The following is a 22,244-nucleotide window of genomic DNA, read 5'->3' as shown; positions in this document are numbered from 1 at the left end:
CATTATTTCTATAATTTATTAAATTTATTTTATTTTTAAAATTATAGGACAGAAACTATTAAACTATTCTTTTATTATAAATATCTAGCTATCTATTAATTTTTATGAATTTTTATAATCATAAAATAACAAAGCTTTGAATAATATTTTAATTTTATATTAAATATTATGATATGTTAAATATAATAGATAAATTAATATTTTTCAAAAATATTATTATGAAATTTTCATCAATTGTTTTCTCATGGATTTTACAAAATATCCTATTTAATTAAGATTAAAGTTATAAACTTATTAAATCAAATTTAATAAAAATTGACACACAAGCATTGTCGAGTTCTTGATATAAGGTTTCTCCTATGCTCGGGAGAAATCTAGCAATTAGAAAAGGATGCTCCAAAGAGGATACAGGAAACTGATATTACAGAAGACGAAGATAGGAAGAATCAGATAGAAGTTTGTGAGTGAAGGGGAGTCAGAAGTCACTCTGTTAGTGGGTGAAATATCTTAGTTCTACTTTCATATATTACTTGTTCCATGATTTTTATTTTTATAAAAAACATATTATATCCGTATAAATATTTTTACTCTTAAAAACGTTGTTTTACAAATATTCTATATAAATGATATTCATCGGTTGATTTAATTTAATTCAAAAATACGTATTTTTTTACATTAAATAAATGGATAAATAATTATAAATTTTTATTATAAATATATTATTATTATTATTAATATTTTAATTATTAATTATTAAATATAATATTAATTATTTTATTAAAATTTTAATTATAAATAGAAAAATGTTAATTAATGTATCTTTTAATATGAGTGATATATACAAATTAATATGTATTAATATATATCTACATATAGCTTGCTACATATATTTTTAAATTAGCTTGTTTTATATTGACTATGTATGTATTATTTATAAAATATAATTTAATTATATTTCTTATTATAATTGATTAAGTTAAATTAAGTATTATTATAAAAAATATAAGAATACAATTATTAAAAGATTTATAAATAAATAGATTAAATTTTATATTATACATATTCTCATAAATATTTATTATTGCTATTATATCTTGTTTAATCACTTATTAACTGTAAAAAAAATTTAACTGTAAAATAAAAATTTAAACAAATTATATTAATTAATAAAAGTTATATCTGATGAATATTACTTAAAATTTTTAAAATAGTTCCATGCTTAAATTTCACTTATCTATCACTTATCTAGATTTAAGTGATCCTATTTCCTTTTTAGGAAAAGAAAACTGCTTTCGACATCATTGTTAGTTTATATTAGTTTCATTAGATGTCTCAATCTAAAATAAATATTAATTATTGATTATAATTTTTATAATTTTTAATTCTTATTATTCAGATTATGTTTTTTAAAAAATTGATCATGTATATTTTAAAAAAAATAGTTCTAACATTTATGAAAAGTTTTTTACAATTGTAATAATTTCTAATAATTTTTTATAATAATCGTAATATTATATAGAATATTATTATTCTTAAGACTAAAAATAAAGTAAATTTATAAAATATAATAAATATTGATTATATTAATAAATCGTTGAATAATAAACTTGTAAAATTTTTCAACAAAACTAATTTATATTTAATATGATTACTAATTTATATAATAAATTTTATGATTCATCTGTTTTTTATATCAAAAACTTTCAAATCTCTTTCATTCACGAAAAAAAAAGAAAGTAAATCGATCATATAATTTCTAATTGAATTAGCAACTCGAATTAGAGATGAACATCTAATACAAACTATCTAATAAACAAAAATAATATTCATCATGACTGTATCTAATATATAAATTATTATAAATACAAAATTTTTATTTATAAGAAACTTTGATAGATACATTTCTTACTCAATCACTAATAAGTTAAATTTTAATACATAATTATTTTTATATTAATTATTATTGATATTGATAATTTCAACAGAATAAATATTATATATATATATCACAAAATAGATAATCAATCTCTCTTAAGTTGCAATCCCCTTTTATAGTAAGAAAATTAAAAAAATTAACACATTTTTTTCGCCATCAAATAACTATTTGAATTGCTTGTAACTTAAAAAATTAAAAAAGCTTCTGTAAAATATGGCAATGTAAAATAAATAAAGTTCATTAACAAAAATGAGCAACTTGTGAACCATGATTCAGATTCAGAATCACTATTATAAGGAAAAATTTGTTTAGGATTATGACAATATACTCCAAAGTCATTAAAACGGTCAATAAATTGTTCTCTTTTCTATACAATTATATCTATCCTTTATTTTATATTTAAGAAATATTAAAAAATAATAAAAAAAATAAAAAAGAAAAATAATTTAAATTTCCCTTCAAAATGGAATTTCAAGAAATGGAAAATCCTTTCACTGAAGGAGTGTTAGAAGGAAAAAACGATAAATCGCCGTGTTCGATGTGTAGAGTATTACGTGCATAAAAACGGAAGCATCGAAGACATCCTATTGGAACGATTTCCGGTTCTTCTTCCTCGAGGCTTACATAGCGGAATCTAGTGGTAAAAAAGTAACTCTCGATTTCACAGATACTCACGAACGACCTATAAAAAAACATCCGTAAGAGAAACTATTTGGAAATAGAATCGGTGTTTCTTGGATGTCACGCACGAGAGAAACGTCTGCAAATGGCATGATGTTCTAAACTTTATCGGCGAGCTCGTGAAAGTGTTCCTTGACAGAATGACAAAGAAAAACAAGGAATATATTTAGTAAAATTTGTACTTGAAAATGATAGTACATAAGAAAAATAATTGTCTATAAATAATCTCTTTTTGTTATTAGAAAGCTAGAAATCTATAAATTGTTTTAGATTTTTTTTCTTATATTGTAAATATATAATAGTTTCTGCATTTGAAAATTCTTCAACACGTCATAAAAATTGTACGTCGTAAAAATATTATAATTGTTTCTTTTTAATAATTGAAAATTAAAAATTTCTGTATTCTGAATCTCTATTTAAATCGATATTTAAATTTAAAAATACTTTAACATTCTATAAAAAATTGTGTTAATATTATTTATCTTTACAAAATTAAAAATATTAAGATTAAAATTTAGTTCTTTTACTTCTTTTATAAATATATGTATATATTAAAAATTAATAATTTCATATCACATAGAAAATTAGAATATTTTTAAAAATTGAAATAATATAATTCTTATATTTAAGAATTTTTTAATTTTAATGTTATAAAGCAATTGTTCATAATTAATTTTTAATATATAATATATAATTTAAAAAATTTTCTTTCGCTTTTTTCATTGTTATTAATCGAAAATAAAAAGGTTTTAAAGTGGATGAAATTAATTTATTCTACATTCATATCAATTTTAATCTCTTTTTTCTCTCTAAGAAATAAAAAGTAAAGAAAAATTTAAGGTGTTCTACTTAATTTTGATTTTAAATTTTGACGTTAAATCAATAATAAATCATTTAAGGTGAACATTTTCGTTTTCACTTTCGGTTTAACTTTTGCTTAACTGTTTTCTTTGTAACAATTGTAACGTTTCCCTGCTCTATTTCTTTTCGTTGTATTCGTCTTTACTACTCTTTCCATTTCATTCTCTTTATTGCAAATAATTTTTAAACTTCTTATTCTTTAAATATTTATTGTTTTTAAAATCTTTCTATTATTTATATAATTATTTTTATATATTTCTATATATTCTCTTTTTCTTATATTTCTTATGTTTCTATTTCTAAAAGTAATAATAATAAAGTAAAAAATAAAAAATTATTTTTTACTTTAATGTTTTTTTTTTACAATTAATGTTGATTTTCTAAACTATAAAATAAAAATATATTAAAAGAATTGATAATTAAGAGAATTAAATAAGGAAACTTCACATAAATATAACATTAAAAAAACTGAATAAATACTTTAATAAATATCTTATAATAATTCCACAAAAACTTAATCATTTAATAATATGTTTATTTATTTACATATTTATTTATTTTCTTCGTGCAATTACAGTTCAGTAAACGTTGCATGACCTCGTAAAAAGCGTGAAAGAAATTTTCTCTTGTTAATCATCGATGTAAACGGTGTTCACTATTTCTCGCTTGCATGATATTTTTTATTTCCCGGGATAAATTATTTAGAGCGTGTCGGAAATGACTAAAAACTAGACTATGCATTATTCTAATTAATACAAACATGTTATCGTTTATAAGGTATGATAGAATGGTGTCATTGCAAACGTGTAAAAATTATTACGAACGTACGAGAGGAAAATGATTTAAATTTGTTTGCAAAACAAGCAAAAAATGATAAATGAGAAATTGATACAGAAGATATATTATATCATTTTATATATGACAATTTTTCGTAAAAATTTTCGATCTCCTCGTCGATTTCAGTGACTTTGAAATATGTTTGTTAAAGACATTCTTTTTTTAGACAGTAAAAATTTTTCTTACAGATATATCAAATATCGAATTTAATTTATTATTCATAAAAAATTTTTGATATTGTATCATTAAATTTTATCTATAGAATGTAATTATAAATAAACGTGTGTATTCATGATAATGTTTAGTATGCATACAGTATGTGTAGACAAAAGATAAAGTCCTCAATTTCTAGACACAGTTAGGTGAAGTAAAGACGAAAATAAAATTTCAGATGAATAATAATATAAATTGAAAAATTCTTGTTGAAAGTTATATTTATTTTTAACTATTTTTAAACAAATTTTTAAATATTGTATTCTTTATTCGAAATATTCAATGAACATTTATTATTATTATTACAATATTTACAAAAAATTATTATAATGTGCAAAAATATGACTGTTTCCAAATTTTTGAATATATTTCGTTCCTCTTAATTATAAATTTATGAAAAGATCAGAATATTTTTTTCTTTTTATCCGCATATTTGATGCGAAGTAAAAATGCGAAGTAAAAATTTTCAAACATGTTTATAGAAATTTTATGTTGTGTTAATATTTTATGTTACAATATATCATAACCTTCTATAAAACATCTCTTGTACGAAGTATAGATCATTGAAAGGGGATACATTGAGGAAATTAATCAAAGTCAAGAAGATTGTTGAAGATCACGATTCAATTTATCTATATCTCGAGCACACAAAGTGAGATCAAGGCGAATATAAAGGACAATAGGTGAAGGTGAAGGATGTTACACGGTCTTTCACTTTCTCCAGAAACCATCCTGATTAACCAATTCTAACCTGAAACGAGCTCAATGTGATTTATACATAGAAAGGAACTAAATAAAAAAAATATTAAACATTTAAAATTGTTCTTGAAAGCAATATTAGGTTAAAATTAATCAATATTTCAAGTTTTTTTATATAACAGTAACAAATTTTTTAAAAAATATTTTTTCATGAAAAGATAATACTTGTTAATTAATGTTTGTTGCTGTAATATATACGATTTAAATACATTTCTCAAATTTCCAGAGATTGTTAAACAAATAAATTTCTTAATATCTAAGCACAGATTTCTGTTAAATTGTTTGCTATTAAGAACTTAATAATAACTTATAATGGTAATAAAAAAAAATATTAAAAGTTAAATATAAAAACATTTTTTTTTTAAGAGTTGCATGTATTTAATATCTTTTAATATGCTAAATATGAAATATAAATAATATATATAATAATAGTTTATTAGAAAATAAAAATTTGTGATGAAAATCTTTATTAAAAGAAATCTAAATTGTATTATTTCAATACTTATATCTATTAAAATTAAATAAAAAATTACAAAATAAAAGATAAAAGATAATTGAAAAAATAAAAAATATCAATAATTAATAATAATCATGATTAATAATGAATAATCAAATATTAATAAATATAGAATACTTATAATTAACAAAATCTATTTTAAAAATATTTAAGTTACTTTTTTTAAAAATTAAGATGTGAACAAAAATATTATAATCATAGATAATAATAAAATAAATATGAAATTTCAATGTTACTTTTATATAAATCTTATTTTTTATATGTACATATTTAAAATTTCACATATATATATAATTATAGTAATTGTCTCTTCGTTAAAACTTTCTCGAATAAAATTTAAATACATTATGCAATTAAATTTTCCATGGCTATTTAGAATTTCACAGATTGGAATGTAAAAGTTTGTATGTTCAATTTATTATTCAAATAATCAATCTTTCTTCAAAAGACGAAAGGTCAAGGAGCATTTATTTAACGTATATTTATATAGATTAAAAAGAAATTTTAAATTTCCCATTCTCATCAGCTATTCTGAATTTTAAGTAAAATATTTTATACGAAATTATATTATTGCTAGATAAACATATTTTTCTGTATTATCTTAAATTATATAACATACAAAAATATATAGAAGTTCTTTCTAAATTTCAGATGAAATTCTAAATGGAAAGCTCAGTGTCAATAAACAAATTTCAGAAACATAATTTTCTATAACAAAATCTTTATATTTTTATCTCTATCATTCTCATTGTTAATAATTATATAATATAATAATGTATAACATAACATTTATACAATACATTTATATAATATTTTATTGATACAACATTAACACTTATTTAAAAAAAAATTCTTCTTTTTGAATCATTTATTAAATTGAAAAAAAGAAGAGAATTTACGTTTATTAAAAAAAATTTTAATTTAAAAAAAAAGAGATCTCTTTATTATAAAATAATTAAAAGTAAAAATGTCATGTTATATTTGATTAATTCCAAAATCGATATATAACAAATATCATTTTTATTATATTAAATAATTTTTGTGAAATTGCTTATTTTCTACATAACAACAACATAATCTAATAGTATATATAAATATATAATATGTCATAAGTTATGAATAGAAATTATAATGAGATAACTAAATTGTGCAAAACTTGTATTCAGTTATTCAAATACAAATTATGATCAATGATATGTTTCTTAAAAAAGAAGCATAGGTTTCTAGGCTTTCAAAAAAAAAGTGATTCCACGACAGTAAAATTGAAAGCGCAACTTCTGTGTGACCTCGGGGTGAAATTTCTCTTTCTTTGTAGTAAGACGAAGGATATTATTTGTCCTCGGAGAAATTTCCATATTTATTGATCAGCAAAAAATAATACTTTAAAAAAATATAATTATAAAATATATATTATTGAAATTAAATTTATATTTAATAAAATCCTTCCTTTAATACATAAACATGATATAACATTTATATAGATCTTAATAACAATATTTTTAATATTTCTTTCTTTTTTAATTTACCTATATTTATCTACTTATCTATATTTTTTTATAAAAAAAAAATAATTAATATAGAAAAATAGCTAATATGAATCTAAAGTTTTATAAATCTCAATGTATTGAAATTAAAATATATTTTCAAATTATTTAAAAATATCCAAATATTCGTTAAATAAGTAATAATTCTTTATGAAATTTTTTATATATTAAATAAAGTTTAACTTTTAATCACAATCCGATTCAAGTGATTTCTATCAAAATTTTATTATATGTTAACTTTTTCAGAGAAATCAGAATTATAATTCTTATTTTATTTATGAATTTCTGAATTATTTCCTAAAAAAGAAGAATTTACAATAAGAAACTTTTTATTTAATTATTTCAACAATAAACCACGCATAAATAAAATCAGGATTGTTCGGATAAAGAAGTTTTATTATAGTTTCAATTTCATTGATTATTTATAGTTTCAATTTATAAATTTTTTAATATGAGAAATATTAATTTATGATGTATTCTATATAACTTGTACTGTATTCATTATAATAAAATGGATAATAAGAAATAAATTATCAAATATGTTATCATATTTTATCATTTTTTTCTTAAGTGTGAATCAGATTAATTCGTTTGAATTTTTATTTAGATAGTATTATTAAATAAATTTTTATGGATATTTTCATAATAATGTTATTGATAATATTCAAAAATTGAATTATAAAAATTCGAAATATTCAGAAATTTTTAAATATTTTTGATTAATTCTAAAAAACGAAATATAACTTATAAAAAATTTTGAAAAATAAAGTTTTTATTTTCACTTTTCTGAATTTAATTTTTCCAAATTTCTTTAATGAAAATTAATTTTTTAATTTTATATATAAATATATATTTTGGAATATAACATTTTTTATCTTTATGAAAAGTTTAGCCATTTATTTCTAAAATATAATAATAATATTATAATAATATTAATAAATTTAGATATTTTTATGGTTTATTATTTTAAATCACATGCATAGTAAATACGATATGCATTTTTTATAATTTTATTATTTGAATTTTTTCAATAAATTTGTAGTTTTAAAATTAGATATGTACATAATATTATGTAAAAAAATTTAATCAAAAATAAAAATTACATTAGATGAGAAAAAATAAACTTTTATGATGAAATTATAAAAAGTTATAAAAATATTATACAAATATTAAACAAATACATTGAAATATTATCCTACAAATTTATTTTATAATATTTATAATCATTTACTTATCAAATTAGCATATACTTCTTACTTAAAACGTTCAATTTTGACTTATATGGATATTGCATAAAGTATATTAAACAGCTAATATTCGCGTAATATTTAATTAATTGTTTCTCTTATAGACAAAAAAATATATATGTATATGATTTTAATTACAAATATGCTTGCAAATATTTGTAATTGATTTTATAATTCAAATAATATAATAAAAATAAATGAATACAAATATATACAAATATATTTTAGTATTAGTAATATAATAATGATTTAAATACACAGAAAATGACGATAAAGAAATCTAAATCTATAATTTCTAGAAATAAAACTTTATAAAATCGATAATTTTGACAAATAAATAGTTTTGATAATTTTACTCAAATAATATAATTCAAATTCCAATTCAAAATTGCAATGATTCAAAATAAAAATTGAATTCGTAAAAATTTATACTATTTTATATTTCGGTCAATTTAGAGTATCTTATATATATATTTAAATAAGATAGAAAGATTCTCAAAACGTTTCTCTTAATTACTTGCATTTCTTTCTATATAATCCTGTAATAAAAATTGTCATATGCTATGTGGTATATGAACAACTATACAAGCTTACTATACACTCAAGAATTCAGGTTAAACGATTTATTACAGGTCGTCCTTTCACTAAAATCGAACGATCTCGCATCGAAAGTAAAAATAATCAACCCAATACTTTCTATAAGAGATGGGGTATAAAAGTATGAAGATGTTTTTAATTTGAAATTAATTTTTATGATATTTATTATTTTTTAATTTGACAAATAAGTTGTATTAGAATAGAATTTAAATTCAATTCTTTATAATATATGAAATATAAAATTAAAAAGTTTTATGCATAATATTTCTTATCTTGGTTAATATCTATAATTTTCAACTAAATTGATGGATTTTTAAAAATAGATTCTAAGAAGGAATATATGAGATTTATTTTAAGATAAAAATTTTTAATGAATATTGATTTTAATAACTAAAAAAATATTATTTTAATGTTTTAATTATATGTTTTAATGTAATAATTTTGTATTGTATAAAAAAAACTATATTGAAATTCTTGATTTTTCTAGTTTTTTGAAAGTATATATATTAATATAAATGTATAAAATATTTTTTAATATTTAATTGTTTTAAATTCATAATATCAAAATTAACATGAATCAATAAATTATTAATCAATTTGAGATAATTATAAATCTGTTTATAAAATTATTGTTTTGACATAATGTTTAAATTAGAAAGATATATTTTTCACATGATAATTAGTACACAAAAAAATTGATTTACTCGAATATCTAAAAAAACTATTCATAATACAAAAAATCGAATAAAAATTTAATAGTTTTATGAAACACATAACTTGACATAATTAATTTTTTTACGAATAAATATATAAAGAACATGTACAGAACCATTTGTTTTTTCAAATTGATATATATTTTTTATCACGCCATTTTCTATAAAAAAAAATATTAATATTTTCAACATAAAATTATTAATTCAAGAATTATTTTGATTTGAACATCGCGTACTTTCTTAAAGTCGATGTTCAGATCTCTCAGCCTGGATACAAAAATTTATTTTATTTTAATGATTTATAAAATTTTTTTTAAAAAAATTCTTTCTGTAAAAATTTTTTGACATTTCTGAATGATTTTCTAATAATTAATAATTGCATATTCTTCTATATATGTTCTATTTTTTAAATATTCTCATAAAAAGAAATCAAAATGTTTAGTCATGAATGAAATGCATAATTTATTGATCTATTATTAATTTACTAATTAAAAATACCATTTTCAGTTAAATGCAAAAGAAGAATAGGATCGGGTTTATATTCTTATTGCATAAAACAATCAAAAATGTATAAAAAAATTCATTCACACATAATAATTCAAAAACTATAAAAAAATTTTTATAGTTTTTACAAGATTCTCAATTTCATTAAGAGCACTATCTCTGAACGTGAGAAACGATTCGAAATTAATCAGGAAGTAATGTCCGTTTCGAAAGTCGTGGGAAGAGGAACAAATCGTTCCGTTTAAAATATTATCGACTTTCTCTGCGCTTTAATGATGTCTCGTTTTCTTGTATCGTTCAAAATATTCTTTTCATTCATAATTTATGCATTATGAATTTCGTAAATGATCCTATACGGTTACGGTTTTAAAAAATTAAAAATGATCATAGAGACGAAAACTTTCTTTAACAAGAATTCGCTAATCATTGCATCGTGTATATATTAATAAATTATTCGATATTCGTATCGAAGTTTGATGGTATATTGAATGTTTATATCGACAAGATTGTAATTAAAAAAACTGTAACATGTTAATTGTCAATTCTTTTTGTATGATTGAATGTAAAATTATTATACAATTTTATTGTGTTCGATATATACATTATTTAATTTTATTAAAAATGATAAGATTTTTATATTGTTCCATATTGGAAAATATAAGCGAAATAAATAGATTGTATTATATTTATCTGTAAATAACTTTATATACATAATTTTAAATTTTATATGTATAATTCATTTCAAACATTTCATTACATAATATATTTTATAATATGCAACATTACATAATACATTTGCATACTACATAATACACTATTAGATTTACATGTCTTTACACCAAATAAAATAATTATAAAATACATGTAATTATATTTGAATATTTTATTAATGACTTCGAATAAAAGTAAAATTAAAGATCCAAAAAATTATAGTTATAGTAAAATTATAGTTAAATTAAAATTAAGATTAAAAGTTATATTATGAAATAAAAAAATAAATAAAGTAAAAAGAAAAATTAGAACCGATTAAATATGATTTTATTATATTTACATTACGTTTTCTCTAAATTCTCCAGTTAATAAATTAGAATATTATAAGAAATAAAAAAATTTAATTAAAATTTAAATTTTAATTATGATTAAAAGAGAAGATCAAACAAATAAGAAAATAAAAATATTTATTGTATTCATTATAAAAATATTTCAAGTGATAATTAGCAAATACCTTTTTAAATTATTAGGTTTTACTAAAATAATACGAAAAATAAAAGTAATGATAAGTTATAATAATATCACAACTCAATAGCAATCATAATATCAACAAAAATGAATTGCTCTAATTACATAAAGAAATTAGGAAGCAATTTTAAATCAGATTAAAATTAAAGATAAAAACGTTCATATGTTCGTAATAAAAGCATCACATTAAAATAGTAAACTTTTAAACATCATAAGAATTATGATTTACGGTAATAATTATAAGAATTATTATGGTTAGAATTATTCATATATGCATATGAATTATATAAACCAAATATTAACTAACAAGTATCTTAATTAATTTATATATTGTATGTTAATTAACAATCAATTTCTATATTATTTTTAATTTCCTGATTTTTAAATTTTTTCATTTTTTCCAATATTCCATTTAAAGTTTATTAAAAATTTTGCAATTTTTTCAAATATTTAATATTTTAGCAATAATATCGCAATTTCGACTTTTCAATTTAAAAATTTTCCATTTTTTGTTTGAAAAATCAAATTTAAATTTTCAAATTTGAAATTTTTTCCAATTTTTGATTTTTCAATCTTTTGATATATACTTGTATAGTTTAATAATTTTTATTATTTAAATACTTTAATTTTTTTGAAATTTCAATCTTCCAATCCTTCAATATTTCAAATTTTTAATCTTCTTTAAATTTTTTAATTTTTCAATCTCTCTATATTTTTAACTTTTTATTTATTCATATTTTCGAATCTTTCATTCTTCGTCATTTCAATATTTTTATGCCACAAAATGTATTTTAATTTCTTCATCTTTCAACTCTTTGATCTATTCTTTCGAACGTTCAAACATCCATCATACACACAGTTTCCTTAAAAGAAAAAAGTAAAAGGAATCTTGCAACCAAAACTGTTCGAATGTTAAACAAAAAAAAAGAACGTAGCAAACGACATACCGAATGTAGAAAATAATGATTTCGCTTTCAGAAATATTCTGTGAAACGGAAGAAAAGCGAAAGGTGGCAAAAATCCTCCGTCCTCTTAAATGCCAGGAACGCTATACTCTGCCGGGCGTAAAAGTGAAGGAACACCCGTTATATAACGGGACTATAGCGTGTTCTGCAGTGAATGCACGCGTTTGATCGTGCATGCCGGCCGATTATGCAACTACCGGCATAATAGCATTAGTTGGCTGCATATTCCTTGTGGATGGTACTTGGTCAGGTTGCTCGAAGATGTAATACGAAAGAATTTCCTCCTGGATATAAGTGGAAAGTGAACGTCTTCTTAGTGCAATAGAAAAAAGAAATAAACAGAAAAAAGGAAAAGACAGTTGATTAAATATTTTTTTTGCTTTGAGGTTAGGCTTGAACTCGATGGATTCAATTTAATTAATTGGATAAAATCGTTGCAATCTATAAGATTTGAGCAAGTAATTGAATGAGAAATATAATTGAATAATATTTGATGCTTTAATGCAATTGCAACAATTTTGTAATGGTTTGATGATTATTTTGCTATAGTAGTTTTCAATTTTGAAAATCGATTGATATCCAATTATTGAATTGAATTAAAATGAAAAATTGAAATAATCGAAATAAAATATTGTATTTTTAAATTATATAAATGTAATATAATTTAAAATATTAGTTTTTCAGAAGAATTACCTTTATATAAGAATATAATTATATAAGAATTTTTATCAAACTTATTAATTAAAAAAAATATATTCATGAAATAGAAGGTATTATTTTTAAATATGATTATGAAAAAATTTTAAGTATTTTTCCTAGTAATAATTTAAAAAAAAAAATTTTCGTTTATAAATGAGATATATTGTTTGTGTGGATTTATATCATAATATAAATTTTTGTTCAAAATTTTATAATTTTTAAATTAAGAATTATATAGATAATAAAAATGTTAATAATAATAATAATTAATAGAATTGAAATAAAACGAAATATTTTAAAATTCATTTATGAAAATAAAACATTGTTAGTTAGTTTAAACACATTATATGGAAGATAATATTTCAATAAATGATAAATAAGTACTTATATTGATATTTGAAAGCCATATAATGTATTTAATCCGTAAATAAATTATTAATTCGTCACGCTAAATGAATAAACCTATTATTTTTTGCATAAGACATGCGAAGTCCATTCAAAGAAATTTCTCAAATTATATTACATAAGCGGCCTTAACCAATTACATAAATACACATAAATACAAACAACAACTTTTATTTTTAGATACAGAAACATAAAAATACGGAGCAAAGAAAAAAACATTATTGTTCCTCATTGATATTTTTTTATTCCCTTATTTCTAACTAATTGAATGATGATGCAATTAACGAAAAATTTGCCAAAAAAAATATTAAAAAATCCCTTGTTATTATTTCAATACAGTTCAAAATACAGTTTTTCCTCAATCCCATATATAAATAAAAGAACGCAACTTCACCGATCATTCCACGTTCAATCCATTCACCACGTTGCATGCAGAAACAATCCTCGTGTACAATCTTAGAAGGCCTTCTCCTTGTGATATCGGACGAAGGAAATCCATGATCCCTGAATCTATGGAACGCTTATTGCCTGATCAATGATACTTCCACAGAATAGTTTTACTACATGGATCGTTAATAAAAGAGAGAGATAGGAAGCCGCACCCAGATTAGTTTTTCTTTTTTCGCATCAGCTGTGGGAAACTTGTGGCCAACGATCCGTGGACAGGAGTGCAATCATTGCACGTGATCTCGTTACGTCAGAAAATACGCGATCGATAAAAATCTTCGAGGAAGAGTTTAACTTGTAGGGAAGAGTGTGTATCAATTGAATCGATTAAATCGTATTTCGTAATCAATTTTGTTTCGTTTTTTAAATAATAATAATAATTTTTTAATAATAATGTATTATATGAATTATTTATAATAGCTGAGAGATTATTGTATATAATTAAATAACTTGATTACCGTGCTTTTCTTCAAAAATAAAAAATAATTAAATTGGCATATTTTTTAAACTAAAACTTTAAACTAACACTTATATAAATGATAATAATATTTTTCGAAATATAGAAAATATTTGCGATTTATCCACTTTCACCAAAAATAATAATAATATAAAAAGTTACGAGTGCAAAAAATATTAAATTTCATATATTATGAAAAAAACAATTCGAAAGATTATAATGTTTGATAAATGCAATTAATATTTTAAATTTGATTTTAAATTTTAATGAATATTTCTTTCACTTTTTAAAAAAAAAAGTATTAATTCAAAAATACACTTATTGAAAAAAAAAAGTAAACATAAAACATAGAAAAATAATCATTAATAAACTTTTTACAAAAAAAATTATAAAATAAATTCAGTTATTCAAAAATTTACAAATCAATTTATTAAAAGTTCGTTAAATAAGCTCATTCTATTCTAATAGTAGATTATCTTCTCAGAATCTTAGATTACAATATTGATGGAAAATTATCATTGAATTTAAGAATTAATTAGTTGAATCTATAATGTACATAATATAATATTATGTATAATGTTTTAAATATATAGGGTGTATTTCCGTTATATTGCACATCTGTTTCTGTTTTGCTTCATCTTTGAACTTAAATAATAAATGTTAATAATTTAATGAATAAGCCTAAACCAACTATATTTTTATATACCAATATTTCTTTTGATCTTATTTTTTTTAAATCGGCCTTCTTATAATGTCTCTTGAATGCAAATGTTTAATGTGTATTGCAAATTTAAATTTTGAAGTTACAAAAAATTACTAGCAGGAATCTATGCTAAAAGAAAATTAAGATCTGCTAGTCTGAATTTTTTACAATAATAAACTGCATCGAATAACATAAATTTTTGAACATTAAAAGCAGATATATTTATTATATGCAGATTGTGAAAAAATCATTTCTAGGATGTATTCTCTGTCATGGAATGTGATGCAGATTTTTTTTAAGTTTGAATAGAATACGATGCAAAAAGAAAATAATTTCGTTATGCTTTCGTGAAGTCTGACAATATGTTACATACAAATGCATGCAAAAAATGAACAATGTTTTATCGTTGATATCATAGATCTATTACAGTTTTTCTAAATTTCCACTTTCTAACAAGTCTCTTAATTATTTTTAGCTGAAGCTCTTTCGTAATACTAATCGAGGAAAACTAACATCTCAATATAATATAATATATATATAATATATTTCTTGTTACAAAAATCGGAAAAAATTTTTATATTTAATTTTTATAAAGAAAATAATTCTTTTCTATAAATTTATAAAGGATTTTTAAAAATAAATAGAAAATTTGTTCCAATTTTATGTAGTATAATATATTAATATTTTATTTTGTTACATCATTAATGATTTATAAACATTCAATAAGTAATTGAAATAAAAAAAATAGTTTCTTATTTAAAAAATATGGAAAAACTTAAAAAAATTATCGAATTATTAAACAATTTTTTAATATTTCATAAAAATATTAAATATATTATATACTATATATAATCATCAACATTTGTAAGCGTATTACAATAATTTATAATTTTATAATATATATATGTTACATTTTTAATATAAATACACGTATTATTTTATTCTATTCTCAAATATAATTTATTATACTTATTTTTAAGTAATATGTTCCATTAGTAGGTATAACTTTAATAAGTAAAAACTTGTTCTAGTTACTTGTTTTAACCTATTTATATCTTGCTATTTGTTAATTTATTTAGACACTTCATGATTGATTGCTCTTAAATTATTTTTATGTGAACATGTACATGGTCATTATTACAAGATTAGAAAGAAAAGAAGAAAGTGTTACAGCTATTAGTTACACTTGAAGTAACAATAGTAATAAATTGACTTGATTTTTGATCTTGTTATCAAATATTTTTTATCAAATATTAATTACACATTAATGAAATAGCATTATCTAATAAATGTGTAATTTCTAATATATATATAAAGAAACTTATGTATAATTAAATTTGTATTTGAAAAAAATATTTAATAATTTTCATAAATAGAAATCTTGTATTGGATAATCATATACAATTCTATAATTTTATATAAAATATTATAAAAAATATTTTCCAAATTATTAAAACGAAAAGAAAAATTTAAAATAAATTGAAAATATAGAATAAAATTTTATATGAGATTATATTTTAGAGAAAATTAAAATTGAAAATTAAATACAATTTATTAATTACGCTAAACAATATTAAAATATTTGGTATAATTTTAAAAAATATCCGTATATTTTGCAAGTTACTTTGACATCACATTATTCCATTATTTATAATTTCTCCAATCAGTCAAATTAGATACATAAATTAGAAATAGATACATAAGTAATAATCATTTAAGCGCATAAATTCAAATTTAAATAAATGATTATATAAATGTACACACATTCTTTATTTATTATCGTAAAACTTGTTACGTAAAATAAATAAGATGCGTAAATATAATTAAATTTGAGTTTAAATTATGATTAATTTATTACAATTCAGTTTAAGTTTAGTTTCTTAAATAATGAATTTAAATAGCTAATAAATTTAATTTTTTATCTAATTTGAATTTGAATTTTAATTTCATATTGTATTATATATGCTCATTAAATTATATATGCTTATAACTATTTCCATTCATTCAAATTCGCATTCCTCTTTTATATTACTCGTACTTATGTCTTGAATTTTTAATCTTCCTTAATAGTAATTAAACTTTCTTTCTCGCAATTTATATTTATTTCTTTGCTTTCCCTAACTTTTTATCATTCTATCTATTTTTGTATTATCCATTTTTGTTAACTTTTGCTCTTTTAGGTTCAATCATTTTAGCATTCTACAATTCTGTATTAAATGCTTTAGTCTCCCTATATAAAACATACTTCCTCTTCCCTTCACTTATTCGATAGATATTTGTTTTCTTCCAAGTTCTTGTAATTTTGTTTTGCTATTTTACGAGTTGTTTTTACTTTTTTTTCTTTTTTTAAATATGTAGTTACATATTATATAATTCGATCTTTATAAATATTAATCTAATTTTCATTGTTATTCTTCTTAATATGATAATATATTAAACAATATAAGAATTTATTATATTTCAAAAAATCAAAATATATATATTATATTTCAAAAATTTTAAATATTCTAATATTTCTTTTTTAAAATGCTAATATCTTGTTATTTATTTCAAAATATTAATATAAATTTATTGATTTAAAAATGTGTTAACTTTCGAAATCATTCGTATTAGTGTCCGATTATTAACGCTACTTCTGAAACGAAATTAAGTAAAAGTAATCGAGTAGATGATAAATGACCGAAAAATTAATTAAATTATAATTTATGATGATTCTAACATAATTTTTTTTGCGTTGTTCATCCTATTATAATTTCAAATTTTCTTTCAATGTAAAGAAATATTTTTCTTTGTCATAGAAAGATTTAGAAAATATTTTTTATCAATTCATTTGTCATTAAATTATAAGTACAAATTTATTTTTGTTTGAATTTCTATATATATAAAATTTGTTTAACTTAAATAAAACGTATTTGATTCTATAATGGAATATTGTTAATATGAAATAAATGTGTTTAAGTATACTATTCACATTAATTTTCAATATAAATTCATAATTATAAAAATATATTATGATATTATTAGTGATATTATTATTAATAAGAAATATATTGAATATTTTTACAGCAGAAATATACAGAAATCAATTAATAATAACACTATAATAAATACTTACTTTATTAACCAGTCAAGTGTAGCGAACTTCAAAATGTCATGGTTTATCAAGCGCAATAATTATACTTAATATTCTTGCTAAAAAAAAGAGATACTAATTGTAAAGTATTAAATTATGTAATATAAGAATACCATTACATATATATATATTTAATTTAGATATATATATACATAAATGCTTTTTTTTTGAATAATTTATAATTGTCGCATCTAAAATATAATTAAAATTATATTTTAATTTTTTTTATTCCACAAATACAATTCAGGTAACAGTTATTAACAATTAATATGTAATAATATGTAATATAAATTAATAAACATTTACATAATTAACAAACTAAGCATCTAATTATAAAATATGATATTGTAAACTCTATTATTTTCTATAAATGATCATTATCTATAATTAAAGAAAAATTATACATCTTTATAATAAATTCATAAAAAAACATATGCGAGAATCAAAATATTATAAAATATTAAATAATTATTAATTATCTATAATTTGCATTTGTGAAGTAAAAATATAACAGACATATCTAATTTTTGGCCGCTAAAATTCTTTTTTCAATCGCAGCCAAATTGAATCTTCTGCTAATTTGATTATTAATTAGAAATTAAAGCTACAAACATTAACAGTAATTCTACATACATCATTTTTCAAGAAAGCATTTTGAAATTATAGAATTTTAAATAAATTTTTATATAATAATATTTCTATAATATATTTATAAAAATATATCGTATTGATTACATATTTTTAACAATATTATAATATTAAATTTTAAAAATTTTTCATCATTAATATATGTAATTAGTATACGTACTACGATTTAAAGAGAAAGGTAACAAAAGAACAGGCCGGAAAAAACAGTGCTGTCATGAACCGAGATGTTATAAAAGATTTTAATTTGAATTCGAGATCGTCGAACGAGTTATTATGCGAGGACGCTGCGAAATGAAAACCACGATGAGTTATACTTTCTCGAATAAGCAAAGAGATTGTCTCAGTCCCAGTAGAATACAAATGCTATACGAAGAAGGGAGTTTGAAACAATAGTTGTGTTAATTACCACGATCTTGATTGCATCGGACTCTTTCTTTTTCCTGAATAAAAATCGTAATTAATACACACTAGCTTCCCTTATGAGTAATTACAAAATCTATAAGTGTTGATAATTAAACATGAAATCCAAATGAATTATTGTTTATTCCATAGTTGATATAAATTTTTACGCATGATTATAAATTTTTGGTAAACTTTCTGAATTTATTAATGTGATAAATAAATTTCATTATTTTATTAATTGTTGAAAAATTGAAGATTTTCATAAAAAAAGATTTTATTGGAAAAGATTTTGTATTAGAATATTAGTATTTGTATAGAATAAATAAATAATGTATAACATGATGCACATATATCGAAATTTGAATTTTAAATATAAAACAATTTGTGTTATATAAAAATCACAATTATATTAATTTTCTAAATTTATATAATCAATCAAATAATAATCAAGATAAATATTTTTGATTATTGCATATATCTAAATTTTTAGTATCATTAAATCTTTAATTTAATTTAATAAAAAAATGAATATATAATATATATACATATAATATACATTTATGTCATAGTTCCTAAATAAAATATTTGTATCTCACTTATCCACTATCACTATTATAAGAAATATATAATCATTATTCAAACATATTCAAAATATATAATCGATATATCATTAAAACTTTCAAAATTATGCAAATTTAATTTAATTAACTAACAAAATTAAAAATCTTATTTTCATATTTATTTAAAATTTGTATATAATATTTATTTAAAATTCTAGTACTAGATATATGAAATACTTTTTACTTATTTTAAATTATTTTTTAAATCTGTCAAAAATATTCCAATATCTTGATTTAATTATATATTTTATTAAAACAAAAACTAATTTTTAAAAAATATTTTTAAAATTTTCAATTACATTATTCGAAACATACAATTTGTTTAACACGTGTACAATTTTTTTATAGAGTCATTCACCACATGATCCACGACCACGTCTCTCAGCTTCTCAACAGGCTCAAATACTAAGCGACGTTCAACAACACCAACAACGGTTCCGTCGACCCCAAGAGTTATCCGATACTCGAGGATCTTTTTCAAACTTCGAGCAAGCCGCTTCGAAACCACAAACTAGTTCATCTTATCCATCTCTAGCAAAGTATAAAGTAGATCGAGCAAAACAACAACAGCTTCAGCAATTGTATCAACAACAACAACAAGTACAACAGTTGATACAGGAACAACAACAAAAAATAGCACAACAACTCAATAATCCAAATTATCTGAATGCTCAAACCCAATTTCAATCTCAACCTGCTAAACAACAGCAACAATATAGCAGCCAATATCAAAACATTAACAATCACTTTCAAAATCTCCAACAAGATCTATCACAACCTTTATTCAGTGACCGACAAACGTTACAATTACAAGAATATTTAGAGAAACAACGTGAGTTAGAATTATTGCAAAAGCAAAGACAACAATTATTGTTGGAACAACAGGAGTTACGAAGACAGCAAGAATTGCTGAGACTTCAACAACTGCAGAAACTAACCTCTACAACTTCGTTACCCATTCCAGTCACTTCTCCTAGCACTATAGATGTCAGTACTACAGCGACACCTGTACTCGTATCGTTGCCAACGAGAAAAATCACTCCATCGGAAACTGATCTGTTTCTGAAGGCAATAGCCACTCATCAAAAGAAATATTCTACCACTACACCAATTCCACCTATAACAACGACTATAAGGACCACAACGACCAACAAATCTACTTCAACAGTTTCACCCAAGACCCATCAAGAGAAGGTAACAGTAACTTCGACTATACCAGAGAATCTATTGGGTTTGATTCAGGAACAACAGAATCAATTCATTCAACAAGGTAAACCAAAACCTCAGATCAAAATCATATATCAGACTGAAAAACCAGTGACGTCGAAAAGTGTTACAACAAAAACTAGGTCTACTTCATTAGGATCAGAAAGAGAAATTCTACTGAAACAATTGAAATTGGCTCTGGCTCAATCTGTCGACGATGATGCAAGGAATGTCAGTACGAGAGATATCGTGCTTCCTAATGGGAAAAAAGTTCAGCTGATTGACTCTTCGAACAGCCTAACTTCTAATATTCCAACCGATGGATCCATATTGACTACCTCTACTTTGGCGTTAACTACCTCGACCACGACTATCAAGCCACCAAAAGCTATTTTTGAGGAATTAACAAAGGGTGTGCTTCCTCCTGGAGCAGATTTTGAAGTCATTAGACAGAAAAGTGATGGAAAGTTAGAAGAGATTGGGAAAACACCGATTCACAATCTGCCAGCGAAAAAGGTAACATTTGTTGTATTGGAGGAACAACCTGATGGCAGTTATAAGGTGCAAGGAGTGAAAGGAAATGCGGATAAAGAAGGAACTGAAGTAGAGTCTATCGTGGAGAAAATTAAGAAAGGAGAGTTAAAGTTGCCACCAAGTTCGTCGAATCCGACCACTACTAGTTCGCTTCAAAATTTCGCGTCTAGTTTGGATCCAAACACAATTTCGACGAAACAAAGTATCGTAACATCAATTCAAAGTGGTCCATATACTACCTCCAGATCAACTACTGCGAGATCTACTTCTGTTTCATCAAGGTACACCGAAAGGTAAATAGCAAAGTATAATAAAACAATAAAAATTATTATAGAAAATTATTTACAAAATTTAAAGAATTGTTGATAATACAGTAA

The 22,244-nt window shown here is 21.2% G+C and overlaps 1 protein-coding gene across 1 annotated transcript in view; it reads left to right on the top strand.

Moving 5' to 3' along the window:
• The window catches only part of LOC100872864 (uncharacterized), a 36,700-nt gene that overhangs the window by 5,811 nt on the left and 8,645 nt on the right, over nucleotides 1-22,244 (top strand). Inside the window, exon 2 of the mRNA XM_086912528.1 lies at nucleotides 20,476-22,160. Coding sequence (XP_086768654.1) covers nucleotides 20,476-22,160 — 1,685 coding nt within the window. The remainder of the gene's footprint in view (nucleotides 1-20,475; nucleotides 22,161-22,244) is intronic.

This window comes from Apis florea, unplaced genomic scaffold, assembly GCF_048593485.1.
Source record: "Apis florea isolate Af1SG1 unplaced genomic scaffold, ASM4859348v1 contig_3391_pilon, whole genome shotgun sequence".
Taxonomy (NCBI): domain Eukaryota; kingdom Metazoa; phylum Arthropoda; class Insecta; order Hymenoptera; family Apidae; genus Apis; species Apis florea.
Note: the sequence above shows the minus strand (reverse complement) of the source record. Positions and strands in the feature narration are given on the sequence as shown.